We start from the raw sequence: 22953 nt of genomic DNA, 5'->3' as shown, positions 1-22953 counted from the left end.
TGTGTTTAACATTAAGGCTAGATGTACTGACTTCAACTGACATATTTGTTTCCATATATGCAGGATTCTCCATTGCAATTGAACCTTTCGTTGTTTTGCTGCTCCTCAATTCACGGTTAGTTATGGCTTGTTCTATTCTAGCTTTCTTTTGTTCTGGCTGCATATTTGCATATTTCTGTCTCTCTTTTTCGCATATTTTTTGGTACTGTGTTGCATCTCTGTCTTTTCTTCTATTATAGGCTTCACATTGTTTTTTCAGTTTATGCTGCTTTTCTTCATCTGTCATTTTGGCATAACGTTCTTCATCTCTTTTCCTTCTCTTTTCATTTGCATCAATGTCTTGTGATTGTAACTCCACTGCATTTTGTGCTGCATCTCTACCTTTTCTTCTATCATAGGCTTCACGTTGTTTTTTTAGTTTGTCCTGCTTTGCTTCATCTGTCATTTTGGCATAACGCTCTTTATCTCTTTTTCTTCTTTTTTCATTTGCATCAATCACTTGTGATTGTAACTCCATTGCATGAGAATAGATGTTTCCTTTGTCCGTTGCCATCTTGTTTGACAAATTGAAGGGTCTTTTCTGCACAATAGGTTGAAATAAAGAGGCTTTCTCAGTTGGCAGGGTAAAAAAAGCGAGCTCTTGATGTAGAGAGCATGCGTTCGAATGTTAACATCGGGAAGAACTTAGAATCACTAAAAACCGAGTTGGTGAGTTTTATAGTTGATGACTTATCCAGCAAGCTACTTCTTTGTTCAATGCTACTGTTTTGGATTTAATCTTCTAAATTTTAAGCACAAGAGCATGACAACTCATTCATTACATATAATTCTTGGTACATATAACTTTAAGCACAAAGCACAGATGGCAGGGTATGCTTCTACACATAATGCTTTTACTGTTTCCATCTTTCGATGCTTTAGTGTCTCATAAGGCCTGGTGCAGTGCAGGAAAATCTACCAGATGTTTCTAAAAGACACATACCATCTTAACTCTTGCCCATGTGTCCATCTGTTTTCTCTAGGGGCTGCAATAAATACTGTAACTGAATTGGTTGTGATTCGTGTCAATTTTGTTAGTCTTAATAGTAGAAATAGGGACATTACGCCTGCAATGTGGAGATATGGAGTGTGGATTGTTTCTTTTTTAGGTATTATGTTTGGTAAACTCTTTGCAGGACAGATTATGTCATTGATTGTAGCCTAGTTCAATAGATTTATATTATGAATTGGAATCACGGTGCCTACTCTGAAACTTTGGATGTGTAGTACTGTGTAACAGATATGCTGGAATATTTAATTTGACTTTGATGGGGTTCTGTATGATGAATCAGCTTAGTTGGGTGTTATATCATGATCCGAATGATCTCATTGTCCTATGAATCATAGTGGATAGCATGCTGTCTAAATTAGGAGAATTTGATATTTTTGGTTCTGCACAAGATTGCACATCAAGGTTGGCATGTCTGTGATATTGCAAGTAGAGTTATTAGACACAATCTTTTAGGACACGTTAACTGAGATTTAGTCCTGATATATACAACACGGTTTTGATCTCTGTTTCCAGGTTTGGGTAGGCTTGTGAATTTGGTAAAAAAAATGATTATAATCGTGACTTTTTTGCCCTTCTTGTGCCATTTCACAATTTCGTTAATAATCAAGTTGCTGCATTATGAATTTTGCTTGACTCTTCTTACAAATCCTGTGATAATTTGTCCTTGACAAATCTGACAAGAAACTTCTTGTTGAAAATATTCTAGGAGGGACACAATCCCCATTGCATAATCAGCGCTAATCTTAATGTTGGAGGTTCGCTATATCAAAAAGCAAGCAATGGAAACACCGGGATATTGATTAATGGATGAGAGATTACAAAATCTGAACTGCAAATGCTTAAGGTTTGGAATCATATGCTAACTGCCTCATCTTGAGATATGCTGTTTGTTTTTTAACAAAAATGTTTGATTTTAGTTGGCTGGAGTACAATGTGCTGGGATACCTCATTTTTGGGTGAATGCTGATGGGACTTACTAAGAGGAAGGCCAAAAAACTGTTAAACGGAAAATCTGGGATAAGGTAATGTTATTCTTATGTAGAAGCCTTGTATTTTTTTTATGAGGGAAACTAACTTTCTCACCAGCCTATAGTGAAGCTTCTTAGTCCTGTCCTGTCATTGCCAACACCTAACAAAGCTGCTAATCAATGTGGATTGACCCATTCCTCACTATCTGGAATAAGTTTATCAGCTGCAGTAAGATTACCATCTGAGATATGCTTTGCACATGAATAATGATTAGTGTTCTGCACCCCACAAATTTAGAATGTTGGTGTGGTAATTCATGTTGAATCTATTGAATATATCAGGCTAACTACTTGTACAAGGACAAACCATTTTCTGCGGATGAGTGTGAAGATCTGAAAGTTATCTTGAACAAAGCTTAACATTTTTTACAATTAAGCATCTAGCTTAGCTAACAGATTTACGCCACTGCCAGCTTGCCATGCCCACTCAGTTAACATATTAGTAGTAGTTGCTTGCCATGATTTCCTAATGGTTCATGATCTATTAATACATGATCGATTGTCACCACTTGTGAAGATACACTAATTGCAATGCAGAAAATAGGAGATGCTTTTGAATGATTATCTTAAAAGATCTAAGAAGCTCCAAGAAATATCATTTAATGCTTCTCAACCAACAATCTGATGCCATAGTAAATGATGACATAAAGCAAGATGAACAGACCTAAAATTCTCAAGAGTGAGAAGCTGTGTTATCTCCTTATATAACTCCTCATTGAATGTCGAGAAGACTTTAAGATCCTTGACAAGAATATCTACAGCCTTTGCTCTATCATGCCTGTTTGGAACATATAGAAGAGAAGTTAGTAAATTTTACAATAAAAAAAAGGATGAGCATGAAGATCTGAAAGTTATCATACAAAGCACCTTGACAAGAAGTCAAGAAGATCATGGTGTTTCTAATTTTGATATGTTACTGGTTTTTCTTTTATCATGCCAATATAGATAAACCTTAATCAATGAGATTTTTTCCAACAGTATCCATATGGTACTTGTATACTATATTAATGAGTATCTTTTCATTTTCTTTTGTTTTTCTTGAATTTTATTTTTACTTCTTTAATTTTCTTTGTGTAGTCTTGATGATCAAAAGACTAATAGTGAAAAATATGGCCCAGTGGTTAACGTTGACAAGGTACTATGCTGCTACTGAATATTTCATTTTTGAACTTGGCATAAAGTTTTGCATTGTACAAACACATGTAGGAACTTTAAAGTTACTTAGGATACATTGTATTTTATCTTTTGTTTTTCTTGAATTTTATTTTTACTTCTTTAATTTTCCTTGTGCAGAAATTTGGGAAGGAGAAGAAGAAAAGTGATATTGCAACATGAAACATGAATCTAGAATAAGCAACATGGATGGTTTTCAGCATTATCGTTGGAGGATCACGTGAGGAAAAGGCATACAGTTTGGGCTAAAGTACAAGTATGATGGTCCGAAGTTGCTTGCTCAGATCCCAGTTGACATCCACCTCAGGTTGTATTGAGGGGATTTCTATTTGGAAACTAAACGTGTTGCATATTGGTTAGTTATTAAGGATGTATATATATATATTAATTGGTGTATCGCAGTCCGTTTTGGTATACGGTAAGTATTCAAGTCCGAGTACAACTTCTAGACGGATTGCAGTCCGTTTCCTTTTCCGACTGCTTCGGTGACTGACATTTTGTTCTAGTCCCGTTGGGTACTATGGTGCGTAACTAAACTGGAATATGAGACCAGGACAGCAACAGGCTGCTACAGGGCTCGCTCGTGCATTAAGGCGACGCATGTGGTTTGTGTGTGTGTATCACAGAACGGAACGCTGACTGGAACTGAAGAATTTCTTGTTCTTTTCTTCCTCCGGCACTCTCTGTTCATTAGTTATACTCAAGCACAAAATATGGAGGTTAGTGGGACTTGAGCTGTTGTCTCCGTCACATTGTGCAGTCGCCACCATGCAGTGGCTGGAATCTGCAACAATATGCAGACTTGGTAAAGGCACACACGAAGCGAAAAGCATTCGTAATTGGTCACATCATGCATACCTTAGTGTTACTTAGTAACCTTTCCCACAACTGGACAGATGCTTGGTCACCTTCAAGCGTACTACATGTTTTTCAGTATTCTTCTCAGTCCTCATACTCCCCATGCACAATGAAAACGTTACCTAGCACACCCATTGCCAGTAAGCTTGTGCATGGCATCAATGAAATTCCAAAGCAGAAGTAAATCCAGTGCCAACCTATCAGCTATGAATAACCTGCAATTCATTTCTAGATTCCCACTGCATGAATTGGTCATTGATTAGTTCAAGCGGTGCGCATGGAGAAGGAGAAACAGCCATCGTCTAGCCACATAAGCAAGGCTGACTACAATTTGAGGTTAAGTAACATAGACATCTGTATCGTTGCAAAATACTCACATAGATCACTTTTAGAAAGGATTGGCGCAGGAGCAGTCAAAACAGAATTCTACCCATTCTCATACGACAACAAATCCACCAGAACATAACCATGATAACCATTCGAATAGGAGCAACAAGGGATTTTCAAACAATTAACAGTATCTCAGTGTGTACATAACTCGTTCCTTGATAAACTCTCCAGTTACAAAAAGATGGTCTGAATAAAACGCCTTTTGCTACATCATCTAAGAACTATTGACAAAAGTGTTGGGAGGAGCAAAAAAGAGGACCCAATCGTTTGGCTAGTCAAGAACACAAGAAGTTAATCCAGGGCAATGCACTATTTTGATACACTCATATTGACATCACCTTCCTTCTTTTCACTGTTGAGTATTGCAGATACAACTTATGAAGTCCAAGACACCGGAGGGCATATTGTATTTACATTCATTATCTTTGTATATTAGTAGTTGTCCCAAAATTCGCTTTCTGAGCTTGTACCCATCCTGCAGAATTATAAATTTTTGTAATGTAAACAAACAGCAGTAAATTTGTATATCTAAAAAAACAACATTAATTTAAAAGTTCCATGGTACTGACCTTTAAAACTGGCAATGGTAGTTCTACATCTTTCCATGTGGACATAAAGAGGGAAACAAGATAACCGGATAGTTCCCTGGTATAAGATAGATTTTTTAATAAATAAAGTTATAGATAATATTCTAAAAATGATTCAAGTACCTGTTCTGAACTGTAACATCAGGTATGATTATTTGACGCCATAGGAAAATATCCTCGTTCCATATAGATCCAGGGCATGTTTTTGACATGGCTTTTGGTAAGTATTCAGCTGTCCATAAAAGTTTCTTCACATATCTTGCATTTGGGTTGTATTGGTAAATGGGATTAAGAGGAGTTGGATCCAAAATGTATAGTGTTCTGGTGTCTTTATTGAGTACAATAAGAATGAAGCCACCATTGAATTCTATTGGCATAAGAATCTGCATTTGGCAAGTTGTTAGAATAGTGAAAACAACGGTGGTGGTAGGTGTAGAGATATTTTCCTTACTGTTTTGCATCTTGAAACACTATATGAAATACCAGGCCAGCTACGAATGGTCTCTGCTAGCCATTCCACATCCAAGTTTTTACGGTAGTTCGGGGGTCGTCCAAAATCTGTAGTAACCTAGGAAATTAAATAATAATTGTTTAGAAATGTGATAAAAAGGGATGTGTACATGTATATAGATACATGATAACATATAAGAACATACCCAAAATTGCAGGTCGAGACAATGTTTTGATACAATTCCTTTGGTCTTCTTCACTAATTCAATGTTTTCGAACATAATCTTTCGTATGACCAAATTAAAACAATCATGGTCCATGGCCAAATCCTCATTTATCATTTCTTGTAGCTTTTTGACAGTCAAGGTAATGGAATATGGTTTGGAGTTTTGGATCCATACTTTCCTAAAATTTTTTAGGGAAATCAAATAGTGTATGCGTTAAATTGTATTGGAAATGTCGAGCAGTAGTAATTTGAAATGGCTTACTTCAATGTTTCTGCACAATTGATTGATTTGATGTAGGCGCAAAGGCCGCCAAGTAACTCTTGCTCACTCATTGTAGAAAGAATGGACATTAGTGACTGGTATTTATTTTGATCTGATAATGACTAATTCTTTGGATTTCATTTCATGAACAGATAATGATTCTAAATCTTTGGATTTCATTCCATCATCTTGACTTTCCAATATCACAACATCATTTGAATTTTCCTCGGTACCATGATTTTGTACAGACTTGGTAGTCATTTCTGCTGTGTTTGTTTTCCAACAAAACAATATGCTAGCTAACTTCTGTCTAAATTGACTAATATCTTCCTATAAAGTACCAATGAATGTGGGTAAGTATAAACCTTAATATGACATCAGTTATAAAAAATATACCTGTGTAATAGCATGAGATAGTGTCTCTCCAGTCCAATATTCCATAAACTTGAGCATAAATAGACCACAAGATGAGCTGTATGGTTACAGAAAAATAATTATTCAAAAAAAGGCAAAGAATCTTACAGAAGATACATGACATATAGATTAAATAAACTACAAGAGACCATTTTCATGTTGTTGCCCAGGATGAAACATAGAAGGAAACGATTAATGCAGCATAGGGAGATAACTAAAAGACCAAGATGGGTGAGAACGGGATCCATTTAGTGACTTAATTGGTAGGTCTCAAAATCATGCTGGGCATGCACAAGACTTGTTAGACACATGTTGCACAACCATATTACAGGCTCTACAGGTGGCAAAGGGCAACCAAATAGGAAAATCGACTATGAGATGATTATGTGAAAAGTATTTATTTTTAAGCAGAAATAAGCATTTTATTTTGTGCCAAGACTACCGGTTCACCTCATAAGCATCAAAAGAAATTGTGTTCCTTTGATAAACGAATTGTATGTGAAGATAGTGCACAGAAATCTATGCAACAAAGGGCCTCATGATTTCAGAAACAGGTATCAGCAAAAAAACATGATTTCAGAAATGCAAGTGCATTGATGTGATAATTTGTAGCCCTTGCCTATTGGGAGCAATCTGGTGGGTTCTTAAACATTGCTTTAACAGTGTGAACATCCTTAGGTTAATGTGTTGAAGCATACCTATCTTTCTGGATTGGTTTTTCCAATTGTTCTGTGATCGTCCATTCAGTAACTTGCAGGTTTTTCCAATTATGATCAATCAACTCTTCCTGTTTTTCAAGAAAGCTCAAATGTCATCGCAGTCCTTTTAGCTGTAAAAAAAATTGAATATATTAACCAATAGCGAAAGCTATTGAGATGTGCGGTGGATCATATAGAATATGTTATTACATAAATAAAGGGTGATAAATGCTATAGTAACTTACCATTTAGTGAGGTCATCTCGCTGGAACTTCCAACATAATGAGTCTAGTACATGTATCTCACAATTTTTTACATTAAGAATAGCTAAATACCAATGTGTTTCTTCTATACTTACTGGAAGTAGAATCTATTGCCTACTCAAAATGGACAACGTCAGGACAAAGCAGTGCAGTTGGGGAAAGTAACTCCAACAACAATAGGGTAAGGCAAATATTTATATGTATATAAAATAGGAGTTTCAGGCAAATATAGAAAGAAAACCACATCATATTTATTAGAAAAAGGTAAAACAATGCAGATGCAATCGCAGTCTAGATAGAAAGGTACGCTGAACTGCATCCAAAGTGGTAAGCACAATTGGTAGTCGACAAACTTCCAAACTTACACTTTTATAAATTCAGCCAGTGCCCAGTGCAAGTTCCATAAAGAGGACTAAGTAAAAAAAAAGGATTTTGCTAATCTAGGACAGGATTTTGGAATCCTAATCTGGGACAGTAGATATATACATGTGATTAGCTTGTTATGACAAAGGTTACACTATTATCTATCTATAAGAGTAGATATAATAAGCCAAACCTATAATTTGTAAAATTGAAAAATACAAAAATAGATGTTACCATTTCATGTTTTAGATATTTTTTTCACAATCTCTGTAATAAAGTTGCCACCTTCATTTATTCCAAGTAGTCCATCTCTTTTTATCAGTCCTGTAACAAAAGGATTCTCATAATAAAATTTAATATCATTCATATTTCGTAGATGAGCCCTATCCTTTATACAACATATATATGCGCTGATTACCTATAAAGATTAAAAGATACATTAGCAGTCATTAATGATATGATATTCAGAAAGTATTTTATGAAAGCGTACATACATCATCTTCCACGTATTTGCTTTGATCTAGCAGGCACAACAATTCTTTTTGTTTGACAGATATTCCGTCTATCTTCACCGGTACATCAGATTCCAAAGATGTTTCAATTGCCATTTGAGCATAAAAATCAAAATCGCTCATTGTATAATCTGTCAAAAGTAAAGTAATTTGAATAATCATTACTGAGGGAACTAACAATGTATATAATGAAAAAAATACCAAATACCTTTTGGGAGATAATCATATGCTTTGTCCAATGGGTCACAACAACCAATCTGGTTATCTGATTCGGAAACAATCGATTCAGAATACTTTGATTTTTAAATGGCCTATCATTAAGATCCACATCAGTTGGTGCTTCAATGTTCAAATCCATTATCTCAAAGCGAGTATTATTCCACGCCAAAATCTACCGATCCAACACCCAGGAAAAAAGTAGAAAACAAGATTATAAGCAATTGCAGTCATCAATAAGAGTGGATAAAAGAAGTTAAACAACATCCCCATCCTGATAGCGAGGCAGATTCACCTAGTTACCTAGCTTGGCACGATGAACACCTTGGAGAACGAACCTGCCGTGAGGACTCACTGGCTGGGGCTGACGACGAAACAGACGGTCGGACGGGGGGCTACAGTCAAGAAATCGTGACCACCAAAAGTAGGATTGGCGCCCAAAAAGTTTAGGACGGCCCGATATTCCTCCTCTTCTGTTTATATTAGAAGATTGCTCAAGATGAGTACGAATCAAGTTCGATTTCATGTTGGTTATGACAGACAATACGGATCGAAACGTATCTGAGAGAGAGTGGTGGTGGGGGTGGGGGGGATGTGGGGCTATACCAGGAAGGGCGGGGGGAGGACTCCTCGTGCGCAGCGGCCATTCCCGACGCCAGCGGCCATATCTCGGTGGGCACATCTCCTCCTGCAGCCGCTCCTTCCCCCGCCCAAGTAGGAGCGGCCGGCTGGGGACGCATCTGGACCCCCTCTCTTCGTGCGCAACCACAAAGCTTCATCCTTACCTCCGACGCTGAACCTCGCCGCCGCCATGCTCCGGCCACCGGCGCGCCGCCGGCCACGGCCCCCCGACGCGCCTCCAACCGCGCCGCCGGCCGCAACCCCGTGCAGCGCGGCCGTCCATGACCCCGCGCCGCCGAATCGTCGTCCTCCCCGCCCCATGACGGCCGCCGCTCTCCTCATCCTTCGCGGCTGCCCTCCATGGCAAAGAGGAGAGGCGAGGGGCAGGCCATCGGTGTGCCGCTAGAGCGCCGCCGTCACGAGGAGGTGGAGCCGGGTGTGGGGAGGGAAGGAGGAGGAGGAGGCCGCGGGGAGGGAAGGAGGAGGAGGAGGCCGCGGGGAGGGGATGAGGAGGTGGCGGCCGCGAAGAGGGGAGCAAAGGAACGGCAATGGCGACATGCAAATCGGCGGCGGCAGGTTGACCGTGCCCCGTGCGGGAGGGGATTTTCACCCTGCAAGTAGTTTATGCAAAAAGATCCTCAATGTATCTTATAATTTTCGGGAGCGCAGACGGAACAGAAGGGGAACATAAGCTTTTTCGGCTTAACCCCCTCTCTTCCCTTCTTCTCCGCCCAAGCTCCCCTCTCTTCAAAATTGGACTGCGGGTTGATTACTGAAAATTTGAAGGGTTTTTTCGCAAAATGATCATGACGGTTGAAGGATTGAAAGAAACATCCCCTTTTTAATATTAGGTATAGATAAACAACTGGACTTTGGTTCTGGTTTCGAGTCCAAAAGCAAAGGAGTGTAGGAGTTCTAATTCTCATCCGATTGCTACGTGGACTGTTTTCAAACTCCAGGCTCAGTTCACCAAGGAGACCTTCATGTAAATAATCACTTCAGATAATAAAAATTTGCCCCTCATAATTACGCCTTTGTGTTCTTGTTACGTGCTCTTGCTATTGTTTAGAAAAGCGAACCGACGTTGACGTCGACTTTCACAAACACTCTAAAACCCCAGGCGCGGAGCGCCGTCCACAACAAAACCAACCGATCGAGACGGACGGGCTCCTCGGAATCTCGGACCAAAAGCTAAGACAGCGACAAGTCCACTCGAGCCACATAGAAAACCCACCAAGACTCCACCCGCCCATGCACACACGACACACCATAGCGCCGCCGCAACAAAGCGACCGCGCCGAGGGGGTGGTGGCACTCTAGGCCTAGGGTCACCTAGGCTGCTAGGCAGATCGATGGCGGGCGGCGGCGGGGGAGGGGGAAGCGCGAAGGCGGTGCCGATGCACCGGTTGTTCGCGTTCGCGGACCAGCGGGACGCGGCGATGATGGCCGTGGGCGCCGCCGCGGCCGTCGCCAACGGGCTCGCGATGCCGTTCCTCACCTTCATCATGGGTGACCTCGTCGACGCGTTCGGCGCCGCCAACCGCGCTGGCATCGTGCACGTCGTCTCTAAGGTTTGGTCTCATCGCCTTCCCGTTTTGGTGGTTTAATTTGTGTTCGTTCCTGGATGGATGGCTTGGCGGGTGCATGGTTGAGTTGTTCCTTGCGCTGCTCTGCTGTTTGATCTTGTGCTTGGTTTATTGTGAATACCCTCGTCGATAATTAGGTTAGGTTCCTGAGTTTTCCTTTCTTTTTCGGTATCTATTAATCCAAGTGGGTTTAAGGGGTTTGGAACATGAAGGGTCGATCTCTACAAATCGTGATAATTCTTTGAGATCTAACCAGAGCACGTATTAAAACTTTTTCTGGATGGGATTGTCGTCACATGATTTATTCTTACTAATACATTTAGCAACTCATTGTTGAATTCTTACATTAAATGATGCCAACCCATTCTGATCAACGACCTTCATGGTAGTGAATTATATCCGTAGCTAAAAGACTTGCTAATCCAAATTAAGCCTGCATGTTCAATTTTACCAGTTATTCTTTTTCTAAATCAAAGGGGTTGAATACTCTAAGGGGCATTGGAGCTGTCCATTAGGAGAAAAGTGCTTTACTTGCATTTCCAAGTTAATAGGATGTGTATCTAGTGGGATCTTTCATATTTATGTCCGTCCATCCAAGAACATGATTTACTATATAATGTATATTACGACTTGTCTTGGTAGTATGGCACTTTGTATATGCATTGTTTGATTATTGTGAACTGTCTTTTTCATAGAGGGGTTTTTTGTTTTCAGAAAAAAAATTAAAGGATTGATTGCCCTCAGTTGGTATATTTTTTCCACGTTAACAGCAACCTTTTTGTCTTCCTAACTTTCCTTTTTCAGATTGCAGTCCGATTTGTATATGTAGCAATAGCTTCTGGAGTGGCCGGCTTTCTTCGTGAGTACCAAGAACGTGACACCTTATAAGTAGTTTGTGTGATTGCATATTATTTTCTAGCAAAGATGATTCATGTTTATGTGGTTTCATGCAAACAATAGATCCTACAACATATACTGGACATGTTGTCCTTGTATGCAACTTTCTTTCCTGCTAGTTGACAAAATAGGACCCCGAAAAACTAAAAAGAAAGTTGAGGAACTGCATGTCATGTTGCTGGAAAAGTAGCAATTCTGTTAGCATGCAACAGCAGCTGTTTGTGAGATTCCGTAACTAATTCTTTGTCTATACTCTAAATTACATTCAAGATCCAAATTAATGTACTCATTTATGATGCTTGATCACATGAATAGCTAGAAAGGGTAAACCAACATAAATCACTAGCATTTTCCCAGCTCTAGTCTAAGTCATTAACGTTAAACACTTTGATATTGCCTGTTAAAAGATTTGTAGTTGATTGTGAGGAAACTTTGTGTATGTTTTTTTTTTCAAATCTTCCAATGAAATTTTTTCAGTCGATCATAGCCCGGTACTATGAGTTACCACGGCTCCTTAAACAAAACCTTTGATGAATGAATTGCCCTATATAGCAAAAGGTTTAGTGGTAGAAGAATTGCCAACTTTTGGATAGCCTGAAACTTTTGATGGTATCTCCTTGTACCTGTGCTGGTACCCCCCGGTATAACCCTGTAATTAAACCCATACCCACAAGGCCCCAACCACATGCGTGCCAATATAACAGTGCACATATATTAGCATTTTTTTATCTTTTTTTTGACAAAAGTAAGAAACTGCAGCTATCTTTTTATGCTTGTCATAATACAATCTCCATATTCAGATTTCTTTTAATTTATGTGTTACTATCTCATGTAACATTTTTCTTTCAGAGGTGTCATGCTGGATGGTGACTGGAGAAAGGCAGGCGGCACGTATCCGTGGGCTGTACCTTGAGACTATACTAAGACAAGATATTTCTTTCTTTGATACGGAGACATCTACTGGAGAAATTATTGAAAGGATGTCCAGTGACACGGTGTTGATCCAAGAAGCCATTGGAGAAAAGGTGTTTTGCTGTCTATTCATGTGGATCTAAGTTTTCTTAATTGTCTGCTGTAACAACTTGAAACTCCATTCTCTTGTAGTATCTTAATGCAATAATGTTAAGTATCTACCTTTACTACCCTAGTTTTTCAGTTTCTTTTTGAATTTAGCACTCAAAGAGCCTCTAGTTTGGTCAAGTATATGGTTTAAAATATTCATAAGGCCATTGGATCATGCCAAGGTCATTTACCATCTGATAATTATTCATGGATTGGAACCCTGTTTACGTTCTTTTCCATAACAATAGGCAGTTTCTATTAAATTTATTTATGGATTGGAGTCCGGAGCTATAGCATGCATAAAACTTCTATTAAGAATTTTATTGTCTAACACATTTTTTTCTCACCACTTGGCTCACTTGTGAATTGTGATTTATGAAGGTTGGGAAGTTTCTCCAGCTGATATCAACATTTCTAGGTGGATTTATAATAGCATTTGCAAGAGGCTGGCTTCTGTCCCTTGTCATGTTGTCAAGTATCCCTCCAGTTGTTATTTCTGCAGGAGCCATGTCACTTGTCGTATCAAAGCTCTCAAATCGTTCCCAAATGGCCTATGCTGAAGCAGGGAAAATGGTTGAACAGACAATTGGATCAATCAGAACTGTAATGTCTATCACACAAGCAACTCTGTTCTACTAATTGTGCTAGGCTGCACTTTCAGATCATACTCATTTTGCTTTATGACACTTTCAGGTGGTATCTTTCACTGGTGAGAAGAGAGCAATTGACAGATACAATGAGTTTTTAAAAACATCATACAGATCAACAGTTCACCAGGGAATTGCTATGGGAGTAGGAATTGGTTCACTTTTGCTTATTATTTTCTGCAGCTATGCGTTGGCTGTATGGTATGGTGCTAGGTTAATTATTGAAAAAGGGTACACTGGGGGATATATCATCAATGTGCTAATGGCCATCATGACTGGTGCAATGTCAGTATCTTGAATGACAATGATTATTTCAAAATATAAAAGAAATCGTACCTTTACTACTGGCTTCACGTTTCTCACCATGTCTTTTCCTATTTTTGCAGGGCTCTTGGAAATTCTTCTTCATGCGTAAGTGCTTTTGCATCAGGACGGATCGCGGCTTACAAAATGTTTGCAACAATCTACCGAACACCCGAAATTGATGTGCATGATACGAGTGGCCTTGTATTAGAGAACTTCATGGGTGATGTTGAACTTAAAGATGTCCATTTCAGTTATCCTACAAGGCCAGAGCAGTCAATTTTCACTGGCTTCTCTATCACCATTAGGACTGGCACAACAATGGCATTAGTTGGGGAGAGTGGAAGTGGAAAGTCTACTGTAATTAGCTTGGTAGAAAGGTTCTATGATCCACAATCAGGTCAAGTTCTCTTAGATGGTGTCAATTTGAAGCTGCTAAACCTTAGCTGGATAAGACAGAAAATTGGACTTGTCAGCCAAGAGCCTATTCTTTTCACGACTACAATAAGGCAAAACATCGAGTATGGAAAGAAAGGTGCATCTGAGGAAGAAATCAGGAGTGCTATTATGCTTGCCAATGCCACAAAGTTCATTGATAAGTTACCATATGTATGCTCTATTTTCCATGCTTTTATTTTTTAGTCTTAGTCCCAGTTTTTTCCACCAGTATTTGAGGTAATGATGATAATTGATTAGTGATGCCTGTTCTCAGGGACTAGATACAATGGTTGGTGAGCATGGCACACAACTATCTGGTGGACAGAAACAAAGAATTGCAATTGCAAGAGCCATTTTGAAGGACCCTAGGATACTACTTCTTGATGAATCTACAAGTGCGCTTGATGCTGAGTCTGAGCATGTAGTTCAGGAGGCGCTTAATAATATCATGGTGAACAGAACTACCATAATTGTAGCACATCGCTTGAGCACTGTCAAAAATGCCGATACAATATCAGTGCTACACCGTGGACAGCTTGTGGAACAGGGTAATGTGGAATTTTTTGTCATTTTGGTAATGCAACAATTACACAAGATGTTTTGTAAATTTGATTTCACATTTTCAAATGAATGTTTTCCCAACAGGATCACATGCTGAGATGATTAAGAATTCCAATGGAGCATACTCTCAACTGATACGGCTTCAAGAGATCAATGCTATAAGAAAGGTGGCTTATGCAGACAACTCCAGCAGGATACAGACAGCATCTTATCCTGCAAATTATATTAGTGACCATAGTAGCAGAAAGCCATCCTTTGAGAGATCTATGAGTATACATTCACCACAGGATGGAAGCAGAAGGAATTCGCAGACATTCTCATCAAGTGAACATGAGAAAATAGGTGATGATGATGTGAAATTGGGGAAGAAAGTCCTCAGACGACTACTCTACCTCCATAAGCCCGAAACTAAAATCCTTGTATTAGGATGCACTGCAGCTGCCGCCAATGGAGCTATACTTCCTGTGTTTGGCCTCATGATTTCCAGTGCCATCAAAACATTCTACGAACCACCACACAAACTTCTAAAAGATTCAGTGTTCTGGGCAGAAATGTATGTGACATTGGGTGTGCTCTCCATCCTTATCATGCCAGTTCAATACTCTATGTTCTACATGGCAGGTGGAAAGCTTATTGAGCGCATACGTGCTTTATCATTTACTCAGGTTGTTTACCAGGAAATAGGATGGTTTGATGACCCTCTGAATAGCAGGTATTTATTCTTCTTGCTCATACAATGAATACATCACTGCTGTAGAGTTTCCATTTTCTTCAGTCATCCTAACGTTTTCAGCGTCCTTTGTGTTTTTCAGTGGTGGAATAGGCTCTAGGCTATCCACAGATGCAGCATCTATCAGAAGCATTGCAGGAGATGTCCTAGCATTGATAGTGCAAAACATAAGCACTGCTATTGTTGGCATCGTGATAGCCATGGTTGCAAACTGGAAGCTAGCATGCATAGTTGTATGCTTTGTTCCTTGTGTGTTTGCACAAAGCTATGCTCAAACAAGGTTTATGAGGGGTTTCAGTGCTGATGCCAAGGTATATCGTTTAAACGTTCTTTTCATGTCACTCATATCTTTGTGTAGCTTATTTTCTGAAATTTGTGATGTTGCCTGCAGAAAATCTACGAACAAGCAAGCACCATTGCTAGTGATGCCATCGGTAATATCAGAACTGTCGCTTCGTTCTGTGTAGAAGAGAGGATAGTCGAAAACTACCGGAAGAAATGTGAAGGTCCTGTGAAGCAAGGAGTTCGTCAAGGGGCTATAAGTGGTGCTGGCTATGGATTCTCGTTTGCACTGCTCTTCTGCTTTTATGCTGTATCTTTTTACGTCGGAGCCCTCTTTATACACAATGGGACAGCAGACGTTGGGCAAGTCTTCAAGGTGAAAAACTGAAAAAAAAACTTCTAGATCATATCTTTTTCTGTTGTCTGTTATTTATTATACTCATTTTATCTACTGTTTCATAAAAATGCAGGTCTTCTTCGCTCTAACCATGATGGCTGTTGGGGTTTCACAGTCGAGTTCCATGGCTCGTGATTTTAGCAAAGTGGAAGATGCAGCACTTTCTATTTTTGGGCTTATTGATCGGAAATCTAAGATTGATGCAAGCTCTGAGGAGGGAATGACACTAGGTACAGTGCAGGGTAATATAGAATTGCAGCACGTTAGCTTTAAGTACCCAGCTCGGAATGACGTGGAGATCTTCAGAGACTTGTGCTTGAGAATCCCGTCTGGCAAGGTGAATATTGTTTTCTTGATAAGCATTATGTTACCACTGCTTCCCTTGATTAGAATCAATTTTATATATCCTTGTTAAATGTTGGTTAGTCTTGATAGAGTTTCTAAATATTACTATCTAACAACTTAGCTGAAGCAGACTTAAGCTAGAACAGAAGTCATCGTAAATAATGCTGGTGTGTCCTTAAAAGAAACTGAAACGATTGCACAGTTTTATGTTGATGCAGCTAGCTAAATAGAAATTTAGCGTGATTATATAAACTGAGAAGTTACACAAGCTAAATTAGCATGAAGAGCTAAAATTTTCTTGGTATTAAACCCTGAACAAATATAGCTGTTCCTGCAAATCTCAATGTCTCGTGAACTCATGAAGTCATGATCGCTGAAATATTCTGACAAACTTGATCACTGCTGCAGACTGTTGCGCTTGTCGGAGAAAGCGGAAGTGGGAAATCGACGGTGCTATCACTGATAGAGAGGTTCTATGACCCTGACTCTGGTGCGATCCTTCTAGATGGCAAGAATCTGAAGAGCCTCAAGCTCAGCTGGCTAAGGCAGCAGGTGGGGCTAGTCGGGCAAGAACCCGTCCTCTTCAACGACACAATCAGGGCAAATATCGCTTATGGCAAGAAGGAACAGGTCTCAGAGGAAGAGATCATCGCAGTGGCGGAGGCGGCCAACGCTCATGGGTTTATCTCTGCCCTCTCCAGCGGCTACGACACCATCGTCGGCGAGCGTGGGGTGCAGCTCTCTGGCGGGCAGAAGCAGCGGATTGCCATCGCAAGGGCGATCCTCAAGGACCCCAAGGTGCTGCTCCTGGACGAGGCGACAAGTGCGCTGGATGCTGAGTCAGAGCACACCTTGCAGGAAGCGCTGGACAGGCTGATGGTGGGCAGGACGACGGTGATCGTGGCGCACCGGCTGTCCACCATAACCGGAGCCGACAAGATAGCTGTTATCAAGAACGGCATCGTCGCTGAGGAGGGCCGGCACGAGCAACTGCTACGTGCTTTCCCAGGTGGGGCATATGCGTCTCTTGTTGCCCTGCAGTCTAGCAGCGGTTCGTGACTCGCCGGCTCTTGCTTCCTCGAATCAGTACTATGTTAAAGTTTATCAAAAAGCATCGCACGATAGGATGTTACTAGCTTGTCGTCTTTACAAGAGAAGCTTCCACTGTTTGCTCAAAGGTAAAGGATATGCACGTAACTTCATGTACAGGAAGAAGCCGAGTGTTACACGACCTTTATATGTATTTGCCTCATGTACCCTATACTTTTTACTCGGTACTAATAAGCCTTCTCTTCTGAGCCATGACTTATATCAATATACTTGCCTGTGATGTGGCTGTTTAACATTTGGTTCGAGTCCTACGACCACGTTTCAGAATTCGTAAGTTTCGGACCCTCTTCCAAAATCAACTTTTTGCACCTTTGGACTATCAAAACTGCCCCTTAAATTATGAAACCATTTACTTAACCTCCTTCCAAAACCAATTTAATTTTCACCTTTGGACTCAATCAAAACTGGTTTTGCCAACATCAGGTGCCCTGTGTGGCTGTGTCCGCTGGATCTCTTGTCCATGGTGGCATTGAATTTACTTGGACCGCTCCTTGAGCACTCCTTGAGGATCGGCTTCTACATGTTCCTTCCCGGTGAGCAGAAGTCATCGCGGATCACGCACAGCTCCCGGCTCCACGTCTCATGTTAGTAGCTCTTCACTTCTTCTGGCACTACTGCAGGTTCATCTACTGCTTTTGTGTGACTGCATCCACGCCACGCCGAGCTGTTGACCCGAGATCCGGTTTACACACCGAAAGCACTAGAATATGTGGATCGCAAACGGATCACACCTCACGGCCCTGCTAAAACCGGCCAAGCTGGTTTGAGAAATCGCGACGGCATGCAAACACCTATTTGGGAGGAACCCCGTCAGGTCTGGTGCACGTAGAGTTACTCTAGGGTCGGCAGGCCGCCTACAGCATCCTCAAATGTTGTAGAGATGAAGGAAGAACATCACGTATGAGATTGGAAAAGCTAGGGCAAAGGAAGAAAGGTAAAAAAGATAAAAGTAGTATATTTGTTTGTGTTTGATCGACTGGGTCCCCTCAACCGGTCGTGGCCCTTTATATTTACAGGGTAGGGAGCTCTTATCCCGCTTAGAGATTGTTTACAAATCAAATCCTACACGAATCTCCAAATCCTACTCGGTTTACAACAAAACTGGCTTAGCCTATTTCTAACGATGAGCTCTACGCAATGGTGGAATCCAAATTGGGATTTGACAAAGTTTCCAAAACCGGCTTGGCCAGTTTTCCCAAACTGCCCAGAAAAACCTACATTGTGTCAATTTTGGTCATCAACATATGCTCCCCTATTTTTTGGCAAAGCATGCGTGCCATAAAATATTCTTGCAGACCAAAATTATCTCTGGGCGATGATGAACATACGTCGGCCATTTTTTTTTCTAAGGGCAATACAATACTATCGGCCATAAGACTTGAATATGCTCAAGTCAAAATAGAGTTCACCTGCTTTGGTCTCCACTCTTTTCGTGTTGACCTCACAGGTTTTGATTCAACTTGTAGTTCCATGACTCCTTGCTTGTGCATCTGTTGCAATCTCCTCTTCTGTGTGTGAGAAAAGCCCGAGGGACACCACCTCGGCTGTGTATACCTCGCATCTTGCTTGCTGCTCTTCTCACCTGTCTTAGTACTAGTAGATGCACTTTTTTGACCAGATCATCATTAGTAACAATCAACCTTTGCAACGAATCATAATTTGAACATGCAGCAGGATATTGAAAGATATATGGTTGCATATGCATACTACTATAATCAAGAGGTGAATAATAGCAAGGATATGACTAAGACCAAGGTGTAATCGGTCCAAAGAATGAATATGGTGTAGCAGCATAATTACCTTGAGGTTGGCAAGGATCCAACTGTTTTTTGGTATTTTCATGAAGATTTTATTCCTTTACCTCTATTTGCCCGATTCCCTTATTTCTAGTTAGCTCCTTTCTCCTTGTACTTAGCCAAAAGTTCCTCAAAGCTCGGCTTCACCTTGTACTTGCCTTTGGAGGTATTTTCAGTCTTGCTGGAAAATAGGCCAAGCCGGTTTTGAAATGGGCTAAGCTAGTTTTGGTACAACCGGTCTTTTGGCTTTTGTCTTGCCCCCCAAGCATTGAAGCTTAGTGGAACTTGAGGGGTCTTCTCTGGAAGTTTCTTCTACACCTTTGTGCCTTCTCAAACCTTAGGCCTTTCCTCACTAATGACAATATTCTTTCCTTTGATCCAGCCGAATTAACACTTTTTGATTCTTCAACTCAAGAGTGTTCACCAGAAAAGGACTCTGATCAATTTCCATATTATGCAGAGTGAAAAGACCTTCATTAATGGCTGATTGTATTTGCTGGTGAAACACATTACAATCATTAATTGCATGTGAGAAAGAATTGTGCCATCTGCAAAAAGCTCTCCACCTTAACTCTTCAAGCAACGGTATACAACATCTTAATGCATCCACTCTTATGTAATTCATCAAAAATTCTATCGCATTTGGATACACCAAAACTAAACTCCACTTCTTGCCGATTTTTGCGGATCGGCTTAAGAGAGGAACAAGTGCATGGTGACTTGGTTTTTGATGGCCACATAAATTCAGTAGTATACACTTAGATTCATAGTACGAACTCTATGAATTGCAATCAAGGGCATGCATGTTAGGACGATGATGCTTATGATTTCTGGAGATTCTCTACATCAGCTTTCTGCAGCCAAAGCTCTTCGATGCACTTGATTAACAGTAAAGAAACCATAGCCCTCTAATATTCCCTTAACTTGAGAGCATACACCATTAAGAGCCAAAACCGCTAAATCTTTTTCAACAATGTTTACACCAAAACATCGGTTTTTAGTATCACGAAATCTTCTGAAGTAATCATTAATAGATTCATCACGCAATTGCTTAACCATTGTAAAGTGAGACAATTTAAGCTCATTATTTCCACAAAATAAGTGATCATGAAATTTCTGTTCTAATTGCTCCCACAAGGTAATAGAATTAGGAGCTAATGAAGTAAACCATGAAAAGTGGTTCCAATTATAGATAAAGAGAACAAGCGCACTTTCAACTCATTAATAGAACTAGCTTCTCCTATGTGAGCAAGATATTGACTAATGTGCTCAAAAGTACTTTTTATTATCTTCCTCATTAAATTTAATAAAATTAGGCAACCTAAAACCAGCGGGGTACTGCACCGAATCAAAGTAAGTAGGATACGGGATAAGTGCGAGTTTTACCCCTAACATCTACACCAAGACTTTCCTTGAGCAAATTAGCAAAATTATTTTTATACTAAGCAAGTACTTGATCAAATTGAGATGATGAATTTGGCTGTGTGGCTGTAGATGTGTTTTCCTAGCCAAGAGCCATGCTGCTTGGAACACTGGCTAGGCCAATCCTCAAACTGACTTAGCCAATGGGGCCATAGCGACCAAGACAAAATCAGGAATCGTCTTGGACGGTTTCTACCTATTTTTCCACTGTTGCAAAATTAGTTTTACCCTAACATGTACACCAAGAATTTCCTTGAGCAAATTAGCCAAATCATTTTTATACGTAGCAAGTACTTGATAAAAATGAAAAGATTAATTTGGCTATGTGGATGTACACATGTTTTGCTGGCCAGGAGCCATGCTGCTAGTAACACCGACTAGGCTGGTTCCTGAAATCGGCTTAGCCGATGGGGCCATACCGACCAGGCTGGAATTAGGAATCGGCTTGGCTGGTTTCTGCCTATTTTGCCCACCGTTGCAAATATCGGTCAAAAGGCTATAGTACCTCTTGGGGGTATAGGTGGTTGCTATGCGCAAAAGTACAGTATAAAGGTACATAATTGGCAAGCTCATTGATTTGGATAATGCCGCCCGAACTGGGGATGCTTGTGATGGTTTCGGGGTATGAAGGCAAAGATGCTAATACTAAAGAAAAAGTTCATGGCATGCCAAATTGTGATCGATCTACATATGGTGTTGCCGATGCTTTGGGAGTAACACTACGTGTAACATGTGAAGCATCATTAGTTACTTCAGGTTGTTTAATAGCCATTTCTCTTTGTCTAGAATTAAGCCAATTAACCAAATGAACATCTCACTCAGCCAACAGACTCCGAACTTGATCAAGGGTAACACCAGAGGATGGGTTACCTTAGTAGATGCCTTAATAGATGTGTTGTTGGAGGTAGAAGTGAAGTCAATCCCCTTGATCTTCGTGATCGTACCTATTCGATCAACTTTATAGCATACAGTCGCTACTTGCAAGTCCTCTTTATCACGCTTCTTCTTACGCTACTCCAACATCTGGTGAACCTCTTCAAGAACTTGCTCGAACATCGGATTGAAAATGTTTTTGGTGTTGATATTAGAAAGATCATCCTCACCGGTCATTGCAATCAATGTGTCCTTCTTCTTCATCTTCCCCTGCGGAATCGCCAAAACTATGTTGACACTAGATCCGAACAACACATCGAATACGCTAGAATGCACACATCACAAATGTATCACACCTCGCGGGATACCCTTACCAAAAGTGGCCAAGCCACTTTAGGAAATTAGCTAGCCAGTTTTCCCTAGGGTACACCGCAACGACCTGCCCAAGTGTAGATATGTAGGATTTAGGGAAACACCACACACCCTAATGGGGGGGTGTGTGACCTTCATATATATAGCCAATATGGCTTGGTACATGAGGAATACAACAAATACAATCGCTGCCTGGGGGAGGGGGGGTTGACCTTCATATATAATACCCACCCACAATGGAAGACTGGACCTAAAGTATGTGAACAGCTAAATAGGTAAGCCTTCCATCCCGATGTCCACAAACTGATGAGAGGACGGGACATGGAGCACGCGAACCTACACCAAGGTGACCTTCTCGCGGATGAAGTGGATATTGATCTCGATATGCTTCATGCATCAGTGATGGACCGAGTTTGCTATCATGTAGACAACACTCACATTGTCGTAGTAGACAACTATGGTTGAAGCAAGGGGAACGTGGAGCTCCTAAAGAAGCTGGCGAAGCTAGCAACACTTGGAAATTGCATGAGCCACAGCCTGGTACTCTACCTCGGTGCTAGATCTTGAGACGGTGGTCTGGCACATGGAGGACCAAGAGACCAGATTGTCGCCGAGGTAGACACAGAAGCCTGAAGTAGAATGTTGGGAATCCGAATAGCCAGCCCAGTCTACATCAGAGTATGCGGTTAATGACTAGATAGCAGTCAGTGACTAGATACGGTCCATGCTAATGTGGAGCACTGGAGGAGAGGGTGCCCTTCACGTAGCGTAGCATGGGCTTGTTCAGCACGAGGTGAGGCTCGCGTGGATCATGCATGAAGAGGCACACCTGCTAGATCGCATATGTCAGGTCGGGATGAGTCATAGTGAGGTACTGAAGAGCCCGTGCAAGGCTCCTGTACTCAGAGCCGTCCTTGACCTTGCGTGTCAGTCGCCAAGAGCTTGGTGTGAGTGTCAACAGGGGTTGCCGTGGAGTGACACTTGGCCATGTCGGCGCACTGAAGGAGGTCCAGGGTGTAC

General features: G+C 40.8%; 2 protein-coding genes across 18 annotated transcripts; one reads left to right on the top strand and one right to left on the bottom strand.

Moving 5' to 3' along the window:
- Positions 1-4594: 4594 nt before the first annotated feature.
- LOC117848077 (uncharacterized) lies at positions 4595-9713 on the bottom strand. Of its 17 annotated transcripts, none has more exons than XM_034729458.2 (12): positions 9098-9709; positions 8795-8964; positions 8484-8666; positions 8258-8406; positions 7138-8181; positions 6422-6497; positions 6026-6091; positions 5744-5942; positions 5539-5655; positions 5211-5470; positions 5070-5145; positions 4595-4975 (listed from the first exon to the last, which is right to left on the bottom strand). In XM_034729458.2, exons 6-12 carry the CDS (start codon positions 6433-6435, stop codon positions 4850-4852), a joined length of 858 nt encoding a protein of 285 aa, XP_034585349.1. In that variant the 5' UTR covers positions 6436-6497; positions 7138-8181; positions 8258-8406; positions 8484-8666; positions 8795-8964; positions 9098-9709; the 3' UTR covers positions 4595-4849. The 17 variants fall into 17 exon arrangements, with proteins under 17 accessions (XP_034585349.1, XP_034585289.1, XP_034585281.1 ...); XM_034729398.2 differs by having other exon boundaries at positions 6026-6355; positions 9098-9708; XM_034729390.2 differs by having other exon boundaries at positions 6026-6497; positions 7138-7268; positions 7383-8181; positions 9098-9708.
- Positions 9714-10230: 517 nt separating this feature from the next.
- On the top strand, positions 10231-17681 carry LOC117845173 (ABC transporter B family member 11). Its single transcript, XM_034726118.2, has 12 exons — positions 10231-10683; positions 11503-11557; positions 12445-12620; positions 13039-13260; positions 13351-13589; positions 13691-14216; positions 14320-14593; positions 14691-15318; positions 15419-15647; positions 15728-15994; positions 16089-16352; positions 16769-17681. The coding sequence occupies exons 1-12, from the start codon at positions 10465-10467 to the stop codon at positions 17417-17419; spliced, it is 3750 nt and encodes a 1249-aa protein (XP_034582009.1). The 5' UTR covers positions 10231-10464; the 3' UTR covers positions 17420-17681.
- Positions 17682-22953: the final 5272 nt, after the last annotated feature.

This window comes from Setaria viridis, chromosome 1, assembly GCF_005286985.2.
Source record: "Setaria viridis chromosome 1, Setaria_viridis_v4.0, whole genome shotgun sequence".
In the NCBI taxonomy this organism is placed as follows: domain Eukaryota; kingdom Viridiplantae; phylum Streptophyta; class Magnoliopsida; order Poales; family Poaceae; genus Setaria; species Setaria viridis.
The sequence above is the reverse complement of the archived record's forward strand: the minus strand, read 5'-3'. Positions and strand labels throughout refer to the sequence as shown.